Source organism: Pholis gunnellus (assembly GCF_910591455.1).
Source record: "Pholis gunnellus genome assembly, chromosome: 14".
NCBI lineage: Eukaryota > Metazoa > Chordata > Actinopteri > Perciformes > Pholidae > Pholis > Pholis gunnellus.
In genome coordinates, this window is record NC_136541.1 from 14,426,919 (window position 1) to 14,442,107 (window position 15,189).

General features: G+C 40.4%; 1 protein-coding gene across 1 annotated transcript in view; it reads left to right on the forward strand.

The window, feature by feature from the left end:
* Window positions 1–5,956: 5,956 nt before the first annotated feature.
* Window positions 5,957–15,189, forward strand: part of LOC306706080 (neurocan core protein-like) — a gene marked incomplete at both ends in the record, with an annotated part of 28,666 nt that continues 19,433 nt past the window's right edge. Inside the window, 5 exons of the mRNA XM_079172990.1 lie at window positions 5,957–6,024; window positions 8,278–8,357; window positions 11,863–12,066; window positions 12,994–13,176; window positions 13,734–13,908. Coding sequence (XP_079029116.1) covers window positions 5,957–6,024; window positions 8,278–8,357; window positions 11,863–12,066; window positions 12,994–13,176; window positions 13,734–13,908 — 710 coding nt within the window. The remainder of the gene's footprint in view (window positions 6,025–8,277; window positions 8,358–11,862; window positions 12,067–12,993; window positions 13,177–13,733; window positions 13,909–15,189) is intronic.

The following is a 15,189-nucleotide window of genomic DNA, read 5'->3' on the forward strand; positions in this document are numbered from 1 at the left end:
TTAGCCAAATAGAAAAAGAGCAGTGAATAGTTGTGTTTTGAGCTGCTGGATGGAAACGTAATGTCTCCCTCTCTCCCTGGAATAGGCCTATTGAAACCAGAATGAGTCCCCAGCCACCAAAATCCAAAAGGGATTGGACAAACCAATCCATCAATCAAGTTGTCTTTAGCCTGGGAGGGACTAAAGCAGCCCACCAGGCCAATCATTACAAGCGTAGATGAGACCACAGCTGAACAGCTCCCCCACACAAAGAGAGAGGTCCCTCTCTTTGTCTTTGGCCAGAAGCTCTTCTCTAAGGTACTGACTGGTGGAAGACAAATGTTTGGCTTTGCAGTTGGCTGAGAAGAAGCTCTTTTAGGCAGGACCAACATTTTGATCTACCTCTGCAACACAGAAGATTAGAATGGTTAGTCACTTTCAAAGAGGTAGTTAATAGTCATTCCAGTTAGGATTTGTTCCCTTAAAGTCTCACCGATGGAACATGTACTCAACACTTCTTTCTTGTTGTGCTGTTGTGAGAATGAGTAGATGGCTTGTGCCTCTGTATGCATTGGCTTTGGTTATAAATGCTTGAAGAGTCTTTTCTCACCGAGTTAATATTCCACAGACTCCGCACAGCATTAAAGATGAGGGATTTTTGGAAGAAGCTCCTCCACCACGTCTACGTTTGTCTATTCTTCTATATCATTTCACTGCTAATCGTTTTTCTGACCACCTCTCCGAGTGGATGGAAATGTGGTTGTGCTGTGGTGGCCTGTTTATGGAAGCTCTCAGTATCCTGTGTGTGTGTGGAGTCATAGATTAATATACTCAAGTTAATTGCTGCGTCTCATGCACCTGATCCTTTATTGACTTTGTTACCAAGAGTTGACCTCAGAACCTTCACCTTTGACCTCTGGTGTCTTAATAACACAGCTGGTGTAGAGGCTACTTACGACTAGCCAGTTCCTACATGTATTTGTCGTCTGACCCTAAAATCATTATCCCCTTCAATATTGCTATTTACTAAAACAAAACATTTTACCTGTCTTCATTCTTTTAAGCTGCTTTTATTATCATTTTGTATAATAACATTGGATCAAATGACTACATGGTATGTGAAAGGATACGATCGTAGTGATGAACCCTCCCAACGCTGCAGTTCCCTTCTGCGGAGCATTTTAGCATCTTTTAGATAATTTAAAATGTGTTTAATATTTTGGTTAATTCTCATTAGCTTTGTTCCTGGCAGGCGTCAAGGAACCTATAAAAGATGGAAGGGTCATTAAGTCATCGACAGCGTGCCAGTTCTATTAAAGTGAATGGGGCGGGCATGGCAAGCCCCACTGTAACTCAAAGTATCTGTGCTGTTTCACCTTTGACTGAAAAATGCTTTCACAAAGTAAAAAAAACAGGACACATTGCGTGATGGCGACTAAATGTTTGTTTTGGTCTCTAAACAGATCACGGCTCTGTCCAACAGCTGCATACAACTCAAGTCAAGATAGCTGCATCATGATACATAGCCAACTTTTCATCATTGACCAGACTGCAATCATAAACAAATCCATTTATGAATGGATCTCATTCACTGGACATAATGATATGGTCTGTCAGTTCGGTAAATATCCTATAGGACTGGACTGTATGCAATAATGTCTGTCCATTCCATTCATGCTACTCATCTCGCCGATATTGTTAGCTTGCACACACGTAAGTAATGACAGCGATTAAGCTAGAGAAGCTGTAACATTCCCCAATATTGCAGCGATGTGTCTGTTTCTTTTACACCTTCACAAGGATTATTTCTTACCGTTAACTGTTTTGTCTCCAAATTAATGTAGGACGTCTCAACTGAGAGATTGCTGGCTAACATTAGATAAACAAAGTGCAAATGCTAATTTAGTTAATTGACAACCAAAGTAACAAGTACCGGTATAAAGGCCCAGATTTAAAGAGGCACATCAAATTTAGCAATTTCGAGATAGTTGGCTAACGTTAGCCCTTTTGAATTTTATTGAATATCATTACATAGTTGTAATAATCAGACAATAATCAAAATGATGGGACAGTGTGGTAACTGTCAAAATTGTAGTTTCTCAAAATGTGTATATAATACGTAAGTACTATGTAGTTTTTTTACATCAATGTTTGCTTTTCATCAGTTTTCCTGGCTTGAAGGATAAATTCAATCACAAAGCAAATCAGCTTTTCTTTTCTTCGTAGTCTTTATCTGAGTTAAATACAATTTATTTCCTCTTCCAGCAAAAGGTTCACCAACAAAACGTTGGTGCGATTTGATCCTTTTTGATGCATTACACAAAAGAGAGATGATTGATTTGACCGAGGTCGCTGTCTGGCGCTCCCCAGTTTCTATTTCCTCTAAAAGCTGTTACAATGCTTCTCAAATATTTATGTGCACACTTATAAATAGTGTGGCTCCCTCACATTCTAATCAAATTCATTTAAATTGATTTTTCTGTCTGACACACAACCTTTTGTACATGCACACACAACGAAAAAACACACATGTGACGGTGCCAGAAAGAGAGTGAGAATGAAAAGGCGGCGAGAGAAAAAGAGCATTTCTGAGATCATCTGCTGCTGGTCTGTTGAGTGTCGCTCCACAGCAGCTTAACAGCTCTACAGGAATCTAGGTAACAGATGGATGTTATAAGAGCTGTCAATCTCTCGCATGAATGCACAAATTGGTGATACATGCATTAAACATCACATCAGTATATCTCCTTTTGGTTTGCTGTTCCACACTGAATAATTAATGAAAAGAACAGAAAATGTGTAACTACCTAGTTACAACAAGTCTCTTTTTCACCCGACTTGTCTGTTAGAGCAATCCAAATTTCCTCTTCTCTGCGCTTAACTGCACACACATATAAAATCCTAACCTGGCCCGTCCTAAGCAAGCTGGTTTAAATAACCTCTGTCTCCATGCCCAGTAAGATCAATGGTGTCAGTGTGTGAGGAAGAGGTGTATAATCTTGAATCGGAGAGACCAGCTTTCCAGAGTCCTCTCTCCAACTGAAGCCAGGGCCAGAGCTGCATGAGTCATTAGTTGCTTTGAATGCGATCAGTCACCACACAGGCACACCGAACACAATGGGTGTCTGAATGTGTGTGAGAGTGTGTGAGAGAGTGTGCACAGTGCATGAAGGGAGCAGGAAGTGAATACCTGATTCAGCTCTGCTCAGCTCTCTTCTTATAAAGTTCCGTTTTTAAGCAATTCATGTTCATACACTTTGGTTTAGTTTCTCAATGGTAACAAATCTCCACTGCACCATACTACCACTGTGCTTTCTTCTGTCTTTAAAATTCGTTCAAGAAAATTGCGTCTGTGTTCTTGCACATAAGTTAACATTTTGGCCACGAATCTATTAAACATGCAACATTTTTACAAACAGCAAATTAAGAAGAATCATGGAGCTTCCAACGTAGCTTCTCTGAAGAGCTTTCATCATGGCAGTGTAGTATTGTCACGACAGTGATAAAATGACCTTCCTTTCATTCCTCCTCCTTCATGTGCTTCCTCTCCCAGCTCACCACTTTGTCTGTCACTCATCCAGAGCTGTTATTCTGCTGTACACTCCGCCGCTCTCTGGAGGTAATAGTTTTGTGAGACATGATTAAAGAAAAAGGGAAGGAGAGAAATCACCTTCTGCTGTCAGGTCCCAGGAGGGGGATACAAGGCTGTCAGGTTGACTCCTTACTGTAGAACTGGCTCTGCTTCCATCCCGAAGTCTACAGATTTAGTCTTCAGCCTCTCCTCTTGAGCTAGCATACGTTATATTTTTAGACACTGCTGCTTCTTCTTGTCATCATGCCGTTGCCCAAGAAAAGAACTTCCTGTAAAAATACAAAAGAAACTCTTGGATTTTTCCTATCTGAAATTCATTTTCCCAAGGGGGAAAAAAGAGAGAGTTTTTTTTTCTGTTGGGTACAATATTCTTTCAAATGCCAGGCAGAAAGAAAAAACATTATTATTGGTTTATTTAATATAAAAAAAAAATATATATATATATATATGTATATATATAGCATATAAACAGGAGAGCAAGAGTTTTACTTATTTACATCCTTAAACAAGTTGAGTAGGAAGAGTTACTTCCAAAGCTAACTGCATTTAAAGCTATTAGCAAATCAAATTTCTGGGTTTTGGTTAAAAATGATTGAACAAAAAGGTCAGTTTAAGATTGACACAGCTGTGTGGAAACCACATCCTGCTACATCAGAGTTCAGGCTAACGTTGGTGGCTCTGTCTTGCTTCTGTATGTGGTTTAGGGACGTTTAAACTCCAGCAACATTTCTCAAACTTGTTGGTTCGTCCTCATTCTCAAATCCTCTTCGCTTAAGTGAAAAATATTGTTCGGAAATAAACAATAAAACCTAGCCCTGGTATGTTTTATTGTTTATTTATAATTTTATTTTCTAAGGTAAGCATCGAAAAAGAGTAATTTTTATCACCGATCACATTTTAATGCTGACTTTCTACCAGGAACATGTAGCTTTCTCATGCTAAATGACTCCATTTAGTAGCCTAATGTGTAATTACTGTAGCTATTAAATATATAAGACCCTTCTTGTTGAGTTTCTACTGGAAACATTAAAAAGTCAGATGGAGAACTCAAGGAGTTAGTGTTAATTAGCTAGCCAGCTATAAAGTTAGCTTATAGAATTTTTCAGATAAATTGACAGTCGCCTGTTAAAAGTGAGAGGTACTTCAATCTACTTCTGTCTGAAAACCAGGACCCATTGTTTCCAAAAATGATTTAGAAATCTGCCACTTTTATCTTTGCAAACTGCATTATGTGGGTTAATTCACAAACTATAATACATTTAGTTTATTTGTTGTCTTGACTTAAACAGAGATACCAGCTGCCAGTGTGTGCTTGTGTGTAATGCGTGAAACCGGCATGTTTGTGTACATACTTTGTGCACATGAACTCAGGAGGTGAGTTTCAGTGACCTACGTGCATTGGCTTTAGTTTGATGTAGGGCTTTATGGTAGATGTACAATTACAGTGTTGTTTGGGTGTGTGTGTGTGAGTGTGTGTGATGAATCAACCTGGCCTGATTAAGTAAACCTTTGCAGTCTGTGAACACACACACACACACACACACACACACACACACACACACACTTTAATGTAGCGTGATGGAAGCATTGTAAGAATAATGCTGTGCTTACAAACACGATTTATCAGCTGACATGACGTGTTCCACACTTCACATGTTTTTTTCTTTAAGCTATTTTCCCACCAGCTGCAGAACCGAAGGAGATTTGGGGTCGAGGGGCCCGTCTTGCCTGCGTCACGACGAACATGAGGCCAGTTGGTCTCCTGCTTCAACAGATTGACAGCTTAGCGCTGAGCCGTAATGTAGGACTGCCAGCCTCGTCTGTTAGCTCTCTTTGGATCTCTGTCACTCCGCTCGTCGTCTCTTACAATGAGCTGAGAATACGTCCTATTCAGACAGCATCGGGAAAATGTGTCGGGTGGACATCCACATTGAAGTTCACTGAAGCATTTTAGAGACTTCTGGCTCTTTTCTCCTCAAGACACAGCTGTGCCTGTGAAAGTGAAGAGTGGCTTTTTAGAGGGAGGCGTTCACGACATCTGATGTCTCGTCCTTAACAAAAGGTGGTACTGGTTAGTATGCGGCCGGTGTGATTGGCTGGCCAGTGCACTGTATGTTGTAAATCCCTTCTGGTAAAACTTTGAAAGGCGGCTATCTATAGAGCACACACAGCGTTATATGTTGTATAGCATCCATAGAGATGTCCATAGGCTGAAATCTGTATTCTGTTGCTGTGGATAGTGGCTGCTGGGCCCCTGCCAGTCCCTGGCCCTCCAATACAACGCTCTCTAACGCTCTCTCTTACAAGACTGGGCAAACTCCTCGGTGTCATGACCCTCTCCAAGCCTTTAGAAATCTATTGTCACCCACCCAGCCAGCTCCACCAATGGTTCAGGCCTTCAACATGCAGAGAGTCCAACAGCTCAACCCCAATCTGTCACAGCCCATCACAAGGTCCTAACCCACCTTCAGAGATTGGATGCCTCAAAGTGTGTGGCACAGTGGGGTCCCACCCGCACCAGAATCCCCCCTTTTCCAAGAGTCCAGACAGGCCAACTTGATTGCCCACCATTAAAAATCACTCAACAAATTGTTGTTTAATGGCAGTATAGTTTGGCAGGCGTCGCATGGCGCTTTACTTATCTGAGAGGAATGTTTTGCTTTGCCTCACACGCTCCAGTTTTATACGGCTGAAGGTTTTACTGAGCTTTCACATGGTCAGAGAAGAGAGCGACCATTATTCCTGTAATTTATAAGGGGTTGAACTGGTGTTGCGTAATCTTCTCTCTGAGCATCAGAGATGCTGGTGACACGAGTTGCTGTTACCTTGGTGAATGCAAAGAGGTCTTTTGCTTTCCAGGATAAATTAATACTTAAATCTAGACAGTCCAAACATGTTGGATTAATTTCTGCTCCAGCTACTTAAAATTCTTCCTCTATTGCGAGCCTCTGTTGATGATGCCTTTGTAGTCAGGAAGGTATAAAGAACCAATATTTTGTAAATACATCATTTGGATTTATTTGTGTTGCTTAGCGCCCCTTAATCAGCATTAATAAACAAAGCTTGTTTTCTTCAAACAGCAGACAAACAACTCTCTTCTTCATTTCATACCAGTACGGGGCAATAAAGCTCTGTCTCAGGCGTCTCTCCATTGAGCTGAGAAGCTTTGGGCCCCGAGCCAAATCCTCTGGCAATGTCAACAGCTCATTTCTGATGTGTGGTAGGATTCCCTCTATGCTGTGCAGTAGGAATGCACCAGGATCACTTTTTTCACTGTGGTGTGCTCAAACCTAATCCATTGTTTTACTTCAAGAGTGGTTCTCTTAAGAATCATGATTCTGCATTTGACGTATCACTCTGTGATCAGACTTAACAACGTCTGATGGCCAGTTTTCACCGGGAATAAGACCAGTACTGGATGACAATGTTGTGTTAGTTAAATAGACGGTGGTAGCTCAGGTGGCAGAGTGGGTGAAAAATGTAAATATGTGTGGACAAAGGCATCGACTAAATGGAAAGCACTAAATACAAGTCAGTCAACTGGCCTCTAAGTGCCCTTAAATATGCAATATAGTTTATTTCTTTCTTACATTATAACACCAATAAATACGATGGACATGATACATTATCCGTCCCTGTCTGTGATACAGTGTGCATGCATGCTACTAAATCACCTCATTTGCCTGAGATTGGCTTTTTAAGGATTCAATGTTCAAGGCATTGTTGGGGTACTTTATTTTATAGGTGTGGCCACAGTGCAATGACTCACAGTAGATAGGATGAAAACAAAGTAATCTGCTCATTCAAAAACCTTGTGAAGGTCAGCATTCGTTTTTGTGTGTGTAAGATGTCATGCTGCTGCTTTACCACCTGTAAAAGTCGCTTTCATAGTGGACGGACAGCTCTTCAAGATGAGTGACATGTATTTGTGCGTATATGTGAACATCAGAGTTAGAAGAAGGCAGTACTTTGGTTTTGAGTTGGTCTAATTAGTTTGGATTAATTTCTGCTCCAGCTCCCCAGTAAACCAAGCTGGGGAGCTTTTTTTCCTTCATCTGTATAATCACAAAGAATCACCAAACTGTTTTCACCTGACAGGAGACTGTATTTATATCACACTTTTATCCAGAGCAGTTTACAATTTCTCTCACATTCACCCATTCACACACACACACACACACACACACACACACACACACACACACACACACACACACACACACACACACACACACACACACACACACACAGAAAACACCACATAGATCTAATTCAGTACAGAAGGTGCTGTACATGACTGTAGGTCCGATGTTGGGAATTATTGACCAACATATTTCTGATGGTTTTTGGTACGATCATGCAGCTTTATGGCAGTAAAACAGACTTCATGTTATGCTAATTTACATTATGTTGAGTTGTTTCATTCACATGGCAGACTCACATCATTCTTTCTTACTGTTTGTAAACAAACACACATTGTATGCATGTTGATGCTGAGGGTGACAGCACTGGGCACAGATGCATGCACAGATGAATTATCTTATTGTATGACTATGGATGAAGAAATGCTTTTTGATGATAATATGCTTACATTAGGGAAGATGGAGATTCTTACAACTCAAATAGCTGCAGCTAAACTGAAAGATAAACAAATATTTGCAGTACATACACCTTTAAATGTCTACCCTGTCTCTCTCTCTCTGCAGGTCCAGGATGGCCGTCAGTCTGTGTGCAGCTGGGCAGCAGATCCTCCTTGCCCTGATGCTGCTGCTCTATTTAGGCTCGGGTAAGTTGTCGTCCCCCTCCCTCCTAAATTGTTGCATCTCCATGTGCTACAGAAATTCACCAGCAGTTTATGATCTAAAGGACACAATTTGACAAATTAATGTTGGCACACAAGTAAAAAGAAAGAGGGAAGGAGCAGCTGGACCAGAATATGGAAAAAAACATCAGTTCCCACATTCATTTTCACATAGACATGAATACACAAGACAGGTCTGCACTAATTTGAGTGTTGTAAGTAAGAGCTGACATGCTGAGGATGTTTTCAGACATGCTCGGTGGGACTGAGCTGGAACACCTCCAAGCTCATTTCTGCAAGTTTAGTCGACCATCTGTTCCATTACAACTATGCATAAAATTCCCAATTATGGAACAAAAAGACAAAACATCTCAGAGCCGCAGGTTTGAGGCCCCACGTGCAGTCTGCTGACTGCCTGTGGTAAAGATAAGTTCCTCTCCTTAATTACTTTTCCTGCAATTGGCATGCATGATAGCTGTTCAGTCTGGATTTTCATTACAAGAAGAAACTGCATCACTTATTTCCAGAATTGAAACAAAAAAAGCAATACCTTAATGGTCATTATGCTCTGGCCGCAGAAAGTTATTACTCCATTCAATCACGTTTTTGCTTTTGCTGCACAAGCCGGCCTCCAAAAGTAAACAAAATAATCCAAGCACTGCTAAAAAAAAAAGAAAAAAAGATTGAAACCTGCTATTACTCCAAGATACAAGTACTAGACAACATTCTTAAGTCGTAAAAGCTGTTAAAACATTTATATTATTTTACTTTTGAATAAGTAATTTTCAAGTTCATCTCCACAAAGTTGCCCTCAAGCAGTCAACAAAGTACCACAATATACCAAACTGGGACATCTGGATGACAGAGTTTACTGTATGAGCTGTGGTGATGGACAGCTGGCAAGCATTGTACCAGGTTAATGATACATACTGCATCTCCATCTGCTCTGTAACGTGTAGTTCACAATATGTTCAGTCTGCTAACAAGAACAAGTGGAGTTTAAAGCTGTTTGTTTTGGATTTAATCATGTTTTGACCTTGGCAACTCTTTATGGTATCACAACTCTGTGGCAGATGCCCATCGCTAGAGAATATCTAGTGAATACATGGTCGCCTGATATTTCCTGACTCCATGAGTTGATAAGAATCACCTGACTAAGCCAGTTATCAGCAACATATGGTGGTGGGATACAAAATGCCGCAAGAGATACAGTGCACCAGTTGTGTGCAGCTGCTCCTAAATGGGATCATATTATTAATCTGATACGTGCATTTCCTCTGCTTAAAGGAGTTGGTCCACATTTTGGGATAAAAACACATTTATGTGCTTTCTTGAGAGTTAGATTAGGTCATTGATAGCTCTCTCGTGTCTGTACGGTAAAAATGAAACTACCGCGCCAGCAACCAGTCAGCTTAGCTTAGCATAAATAGTCTTGAACCGAATAAATGGTGGAACAATATTCATTACTTTACACAACAAAGAAATATTTGTTTTTTCTGTGCTTTTCTGTGCTTTTTGTGGTAGTATTAGTTAGTATGTCCTTATTACATGTTTGTGAGCAATATTATTCTAAGCATGAAATCATCAAATTGATTGAGCCAGCACAATCAATTCTGTTTATTAAACACTGTCATTGGCCTTGAAAGCCTCCTTGCAGTTTGTCTTCATTGGACAGCTCACTGGACTCTGGAGGAGGACTCACAGCAATAAGAGAAGGCATCTGTTAATGATAGAGAGTGTCCTTTCATGTCACTTCCAGATCTCTCTTCCTCCTTTTAGGTTGTATTTCTTTTGTCCCATCTGTCACCACCATGTTACAGGGCATACTTGTCATCCAAAGTCTCTCAATTTGCTCCATTCAGTTTCTTAGACTCCTTCTAATCCTCCATCCTCATCTTTGATTTTCCCTATTATTTACTCTCTTCCCCCATCCCTCTCTCATTCCTGCTCCCTGTCTTGTTCTGGCTCTCCTGCTTTTTCGCTGGTATTTGTTATTCTGAGATTACATCTGATTTGGGGGGAAGGCGGCGGAGGCGTTCTTCAGCACAGAGAGATGCTCTCAGGGGGTTCAGCTTGTGAAAGCAGTCCAATCTAAATGCAGATGCAAATATCTTTTGGGGATTTAATTCCACCATGTGCAATATTCCAAATAAGGCATTTCTTTTTGTTTTGTTACACAGCACCTCTTGTTACGCTCATATTAGTTTTCTACATATTGGTGCATTTGACTAATGGTGAGGATTTGAATGAAGAGGATCACAAAAGAAAACAATTGTGAAAATCCTTATTAAAGCTTTGTAATTACGTCTTTTGCCTTTTCGGCGCGCCTCACCAACATGTTCTCCTCCCATCTCGTCACATACTGATGCCTGGTCAGGACTCTTGGCATCACTTTCTAACGCACACAGCATCCAGCTCAGTATGACAGCATCAACTAACTCACGATAAATTATAAATGAGTATAAATTATTTGTTTTTGATCATTGTTTTCTTTTCTTTTTTTTAATAAATGAGCAACAAATGCATTTTAATTGAAGATCCTTTGTTGTTGTTTCCACTGCATCTCACAATCTCCATGGAAATAGATAGAGTATGACCAGTTGTCATGGCAATAACTCTGTGTTCCTTAAAATGACATTTTGAGGAAATTACTTCATAGAAAAGGTCTTTATTATGTTTTAAGAAAATTATAATTTCTACCTTTTGGATAGATAGATGGATACTTTATTCACCCCGCATGGGGACATTTGTTAAATATTTGATGAACTACAATCTAATATAATACACAATCTTGCTCGGTATGTGACGGTCAGGTGCACCGAGGTTAAAGCCACAGAAAGGCAGGAATTGGTTTGCAAATAATGTCTGTACAGGTGATCCTGTTGTCATGGTTACATTGAACCTGCAATATCATGGCAACCAGACGGAGTGAGTTGCTGATATCAATCTGCGTTACCAAGACACAGTGACACTGACTTTACATTGACGCTTCTCTTGCATGAAATGACTTTAAATTAATTAGTTTGAGTGACGGTTGGAGTCATTTATGTGAACGCAGAGAGAGGAAACATAGGTTAGAGGTAAGTAAGTTGTAATTTGGAGCCTGTGTCATCACTTGTGTGTCTTTATACTCTTGTCTGTGTGTATATAATTGTCTGTGAGTGACTGGGACTTATAATAGGTCAGCGTTATGTTCCCCTGCTGGAATGATAAAACCAGTTCCTTGTTCTCAAGTGTGAACTTGCTAATGAACCCCTGAGGTCTTGTTACTGTAGCAGGCACCTTGGTTAGAAGCTACAGAACAGCCTACACTTTCTTTGTATAGAACACTGTTCGTCATTTACCCTATAATCAAACACCAGCCTTATTCATATCTGCCAAGGAGTGTATGAAATATATTGTTCATTGTTTTCTTCCCTTGCAAAATATCCTCCAACATATTTACTTGCATAATGTAATGATGTCCTGTTCTCTTGTTCGTCCTCTGTAGGCTCAGCCTCCTCCATAGTGAACATGCGTAGGATCACGCATCCTACTGTACAACAAACGCTGGCAGGCAACGCCGTCCTCCCCTGTGTCTTCACCCTTCAGACCAGCTCCTTCAGCCAGCCTTCCCACCTCCTGTGGACTCGCATCAGGGCACCGGCAAAAGGAGAGGGCGCTGCTCTGGAGCAGATTGTGCTCTCTGTTAAAGGTAAAACAGAGACACGATGATGCGGTTTAGCTGTTGATTATTACCTAGTGGGTCACTCTACTTCTCTCCGTCAGAAAACATTTCTTAGAATGCTTAGAAAGTGCACTTAAAATGTGCTCAATATTTCCATATTAATAGTAAAATCTCATAGTTAAATGACCTGATTTAATGAACCTATTTAATGAATTACTCTGAAGGCCTCACAAGTAAAACAATGACCAAGAACTGACAAAAGAAGCTCCTGGAGATTTTCCGCTGTAAATGCTCCAAACCTCTCTGAGTGGAAGGATTTTTTAGCAATGTCATTGCTGGCACAGATTGAAGTCATCTATATCAGGCCCCTTGAAAGTCTTGGTGTCTTTCAGTTCATTGTTTTGGTTTTACAACCAGCAAATTTACTGTTTTGGTTCAGTCTCACCACTAATCAACCTGGTTTTCAAATGTAGAAGGCAGCTGTTTTCAGTGAAAAGGCTCTAAAACGTTTACTTTAAATGGAACCTCACAAAAAATTGTTGATCACATATTTAAGTCTTTGAAAACGTTTGATATTCTTTCCTCTACAACGCCAAATGTTAATGACAAATAAAGAAATTCTTATTAAAGGTAAAGTCAAAAATGAAAACCTAATTTAATTCACAAAAACGGAGCTACTCTGCTCTGTCAGGACTGTGGGGGTGTGGTTTGATCACTTTTGATTTTGGTCTGAAACTGAAGCAAACAACTGTCAGAGTTTGATTCAAAAGTTGAATTTTGATTGGTCCACAAAAGCATGTGACATCACGTTGTTCCCTCTTCCAACCAGTGGGAAAAGCAAAGACAAAAACAAAAGTACAAAAGTTGTTTGTGGGAAATTTATGCTTTATCGCTCAAATCTGCAGGATGCCAATAGACACTTATAATGAAGAAACCTCTCTTTCTCTGCCAAAGGTGATGTAATCAAGGTGAATAAGGCTTTCAGTGGCCGCGTCATGCTGCCAGGATATGCTGCCAATCCTCTGAATGCTACCATGGAGATCTCCAGTCTCCGGACCAACGACTCGGGCACTTACCGCTGTCAGGTTGTCCTGGGTAACGAATATGAGCGAGACACGGTGCCCCTGGTGGTCTCCGGTAAGTGCAGCAGCCGCTCATTGTGAGAAAGGTTTAGTGCCCCAACTCCCTCAAGCTAAGAAGAAACGCTGCTGATGGACTGAGCAGCATTAACACAAAAGGCTTTAAAGTTTGGGTTTTATTGCATTCCAGGATTGTTGTGCTAATGTCAGACAGATACAGCTTGATAACAGGAGCTCTTCCAACCTTTCTCAGCTTTTGTATTTAATTAAACATTAATAACATTGATTCACCGTATCAATATCAAAATGACTGACTTAATTAATGTAGCCCGCTGCTCTCTGTGTTGTTTTTTATCTAGTTTTCCACTCGAGTGATTGTGTAATTCTTCTAATTAAAGAGTTTAGACTGAATACCAATGATCACTTTGCTGTGTGCCCATCTGTGCAATTTCAGCTGAAACTAGCAAAGTCTTAGATCGATCTGTTTGTGGCCACAATAACATGTTTACTGATTACCTCCCACTGACTTATTGGTTTTAAACTCGGCTGTGTTGGTGTATCTCTTAGATAAATTCACATCCATCTCATCACATGTCCCTGTGTGTACCTGTATAGGTCTGGTGTTTCACTACCAGGCTCCCAGCACCAGATACGCCCTCTCATTTGCCGATGCTCAGCGGGCCTGCCAGGAAAACTCGGCTGAGATGGCCACACCGGCCCAGCTGTGGGCAGCGCACTATGACGGCTTTGCCAGCTGTGCAGCCGGCTGGTTGGATGATCAGACTGTCCGGTGAGGAGACGTTCAATAACTTCCTTCTGTTTGTCACGTCAGCCTTGTTGCTTACTAGTTGTTGCTTTAAATCAGGGCTGCAACTAACAATTATAGTCAGTATCGACTGATCTTTTCTCAATTGATTGATTAGTCCAGGTTTTCATAAACAAATTACTTTTTTTGCTGAACTCCCAGTCCAAAAACCTCAGATATTTAATGGAACCCATTCATTTAAAAAACGATGTTTAAAGGAATAGTTCAACAAATTTGTTTTCTTGAGTTAGATGAGTAGAATGATACTACTCTCACATTTGTATGGTTAATATAAAGCTACCACGTTAGCGAAGCTTAGCAAGACTGGCTGGAAACTGGTGGAAACAGTGTGCAAGTAGAGGATTTTTATCTTTAGACAGAGCCAGATCCCCCTGTCTCCAGTGTTTATGCTAAGCTAAGCTAACTGGCTGCTTGTGGTCACTAGCAACGTGTCAAATAACGCAGCTTGGTCTCTGCTGCTCGGCCTTTGACGCCGTGGCTCATTGAGGGGAGGTGGATGGATGTCTAACAAACACAGGACTTTTGTCTAAGAGGCCGCTGTATGTGTCCCGTGAGAAACCAAAAGTTAACGTCGACATTTTGTGACGTGAGTCGCTAGTCAGTCAAGGTCAACCACGATCTTTTCCTAAACCTAACTAAGTGGTTTTGTGGCCTGAATCTAAATTCCTAAAGATAAAAGTTCATTTTGTAACGAGCAAATATTGACCCACCGTCACTGAGAATTGCCAAACTGACGCAGGAGTGGGACAAAGTCCAAAGTTCAAAGTTCAAAGTTCAAAGTTTGAAGCTTAGTGCCACTGACCAAGCTGCATTTTTTGATGCAATGGTGTGAAAATGTGTTTTGGTGGTAGAATGATATCAATCTTCTCATGTAACTCAACAAAGAAAGCAAATTAGTCTATTTGTCAAAATGTCAAACTTATTTTGATGATTAATCGATTTTCAAATTTGTCAACTGACTAATCAATCAATCACTAGTTCAGGACTATTTTGAAAACTGCTACATTTTTAATATGTCTGCTAATTCTCTAATATGAAGACATTTGCTTTGTTTCATGTACAGTTTGTTCCCTCTTTGACCATCTACATGTCAATTAATATTCAGTTCTTCTGTTTTGTAACTTTATCTGCTTCCGATTCATGTTCTTCTTTTCACCGCTGTTGTATATTTGCTGCTGATTGTATTTCAATTTATTTTAATCTCTTGCCCTTTAAAAGAGATTCATAATTCGAATTTATTCTTAA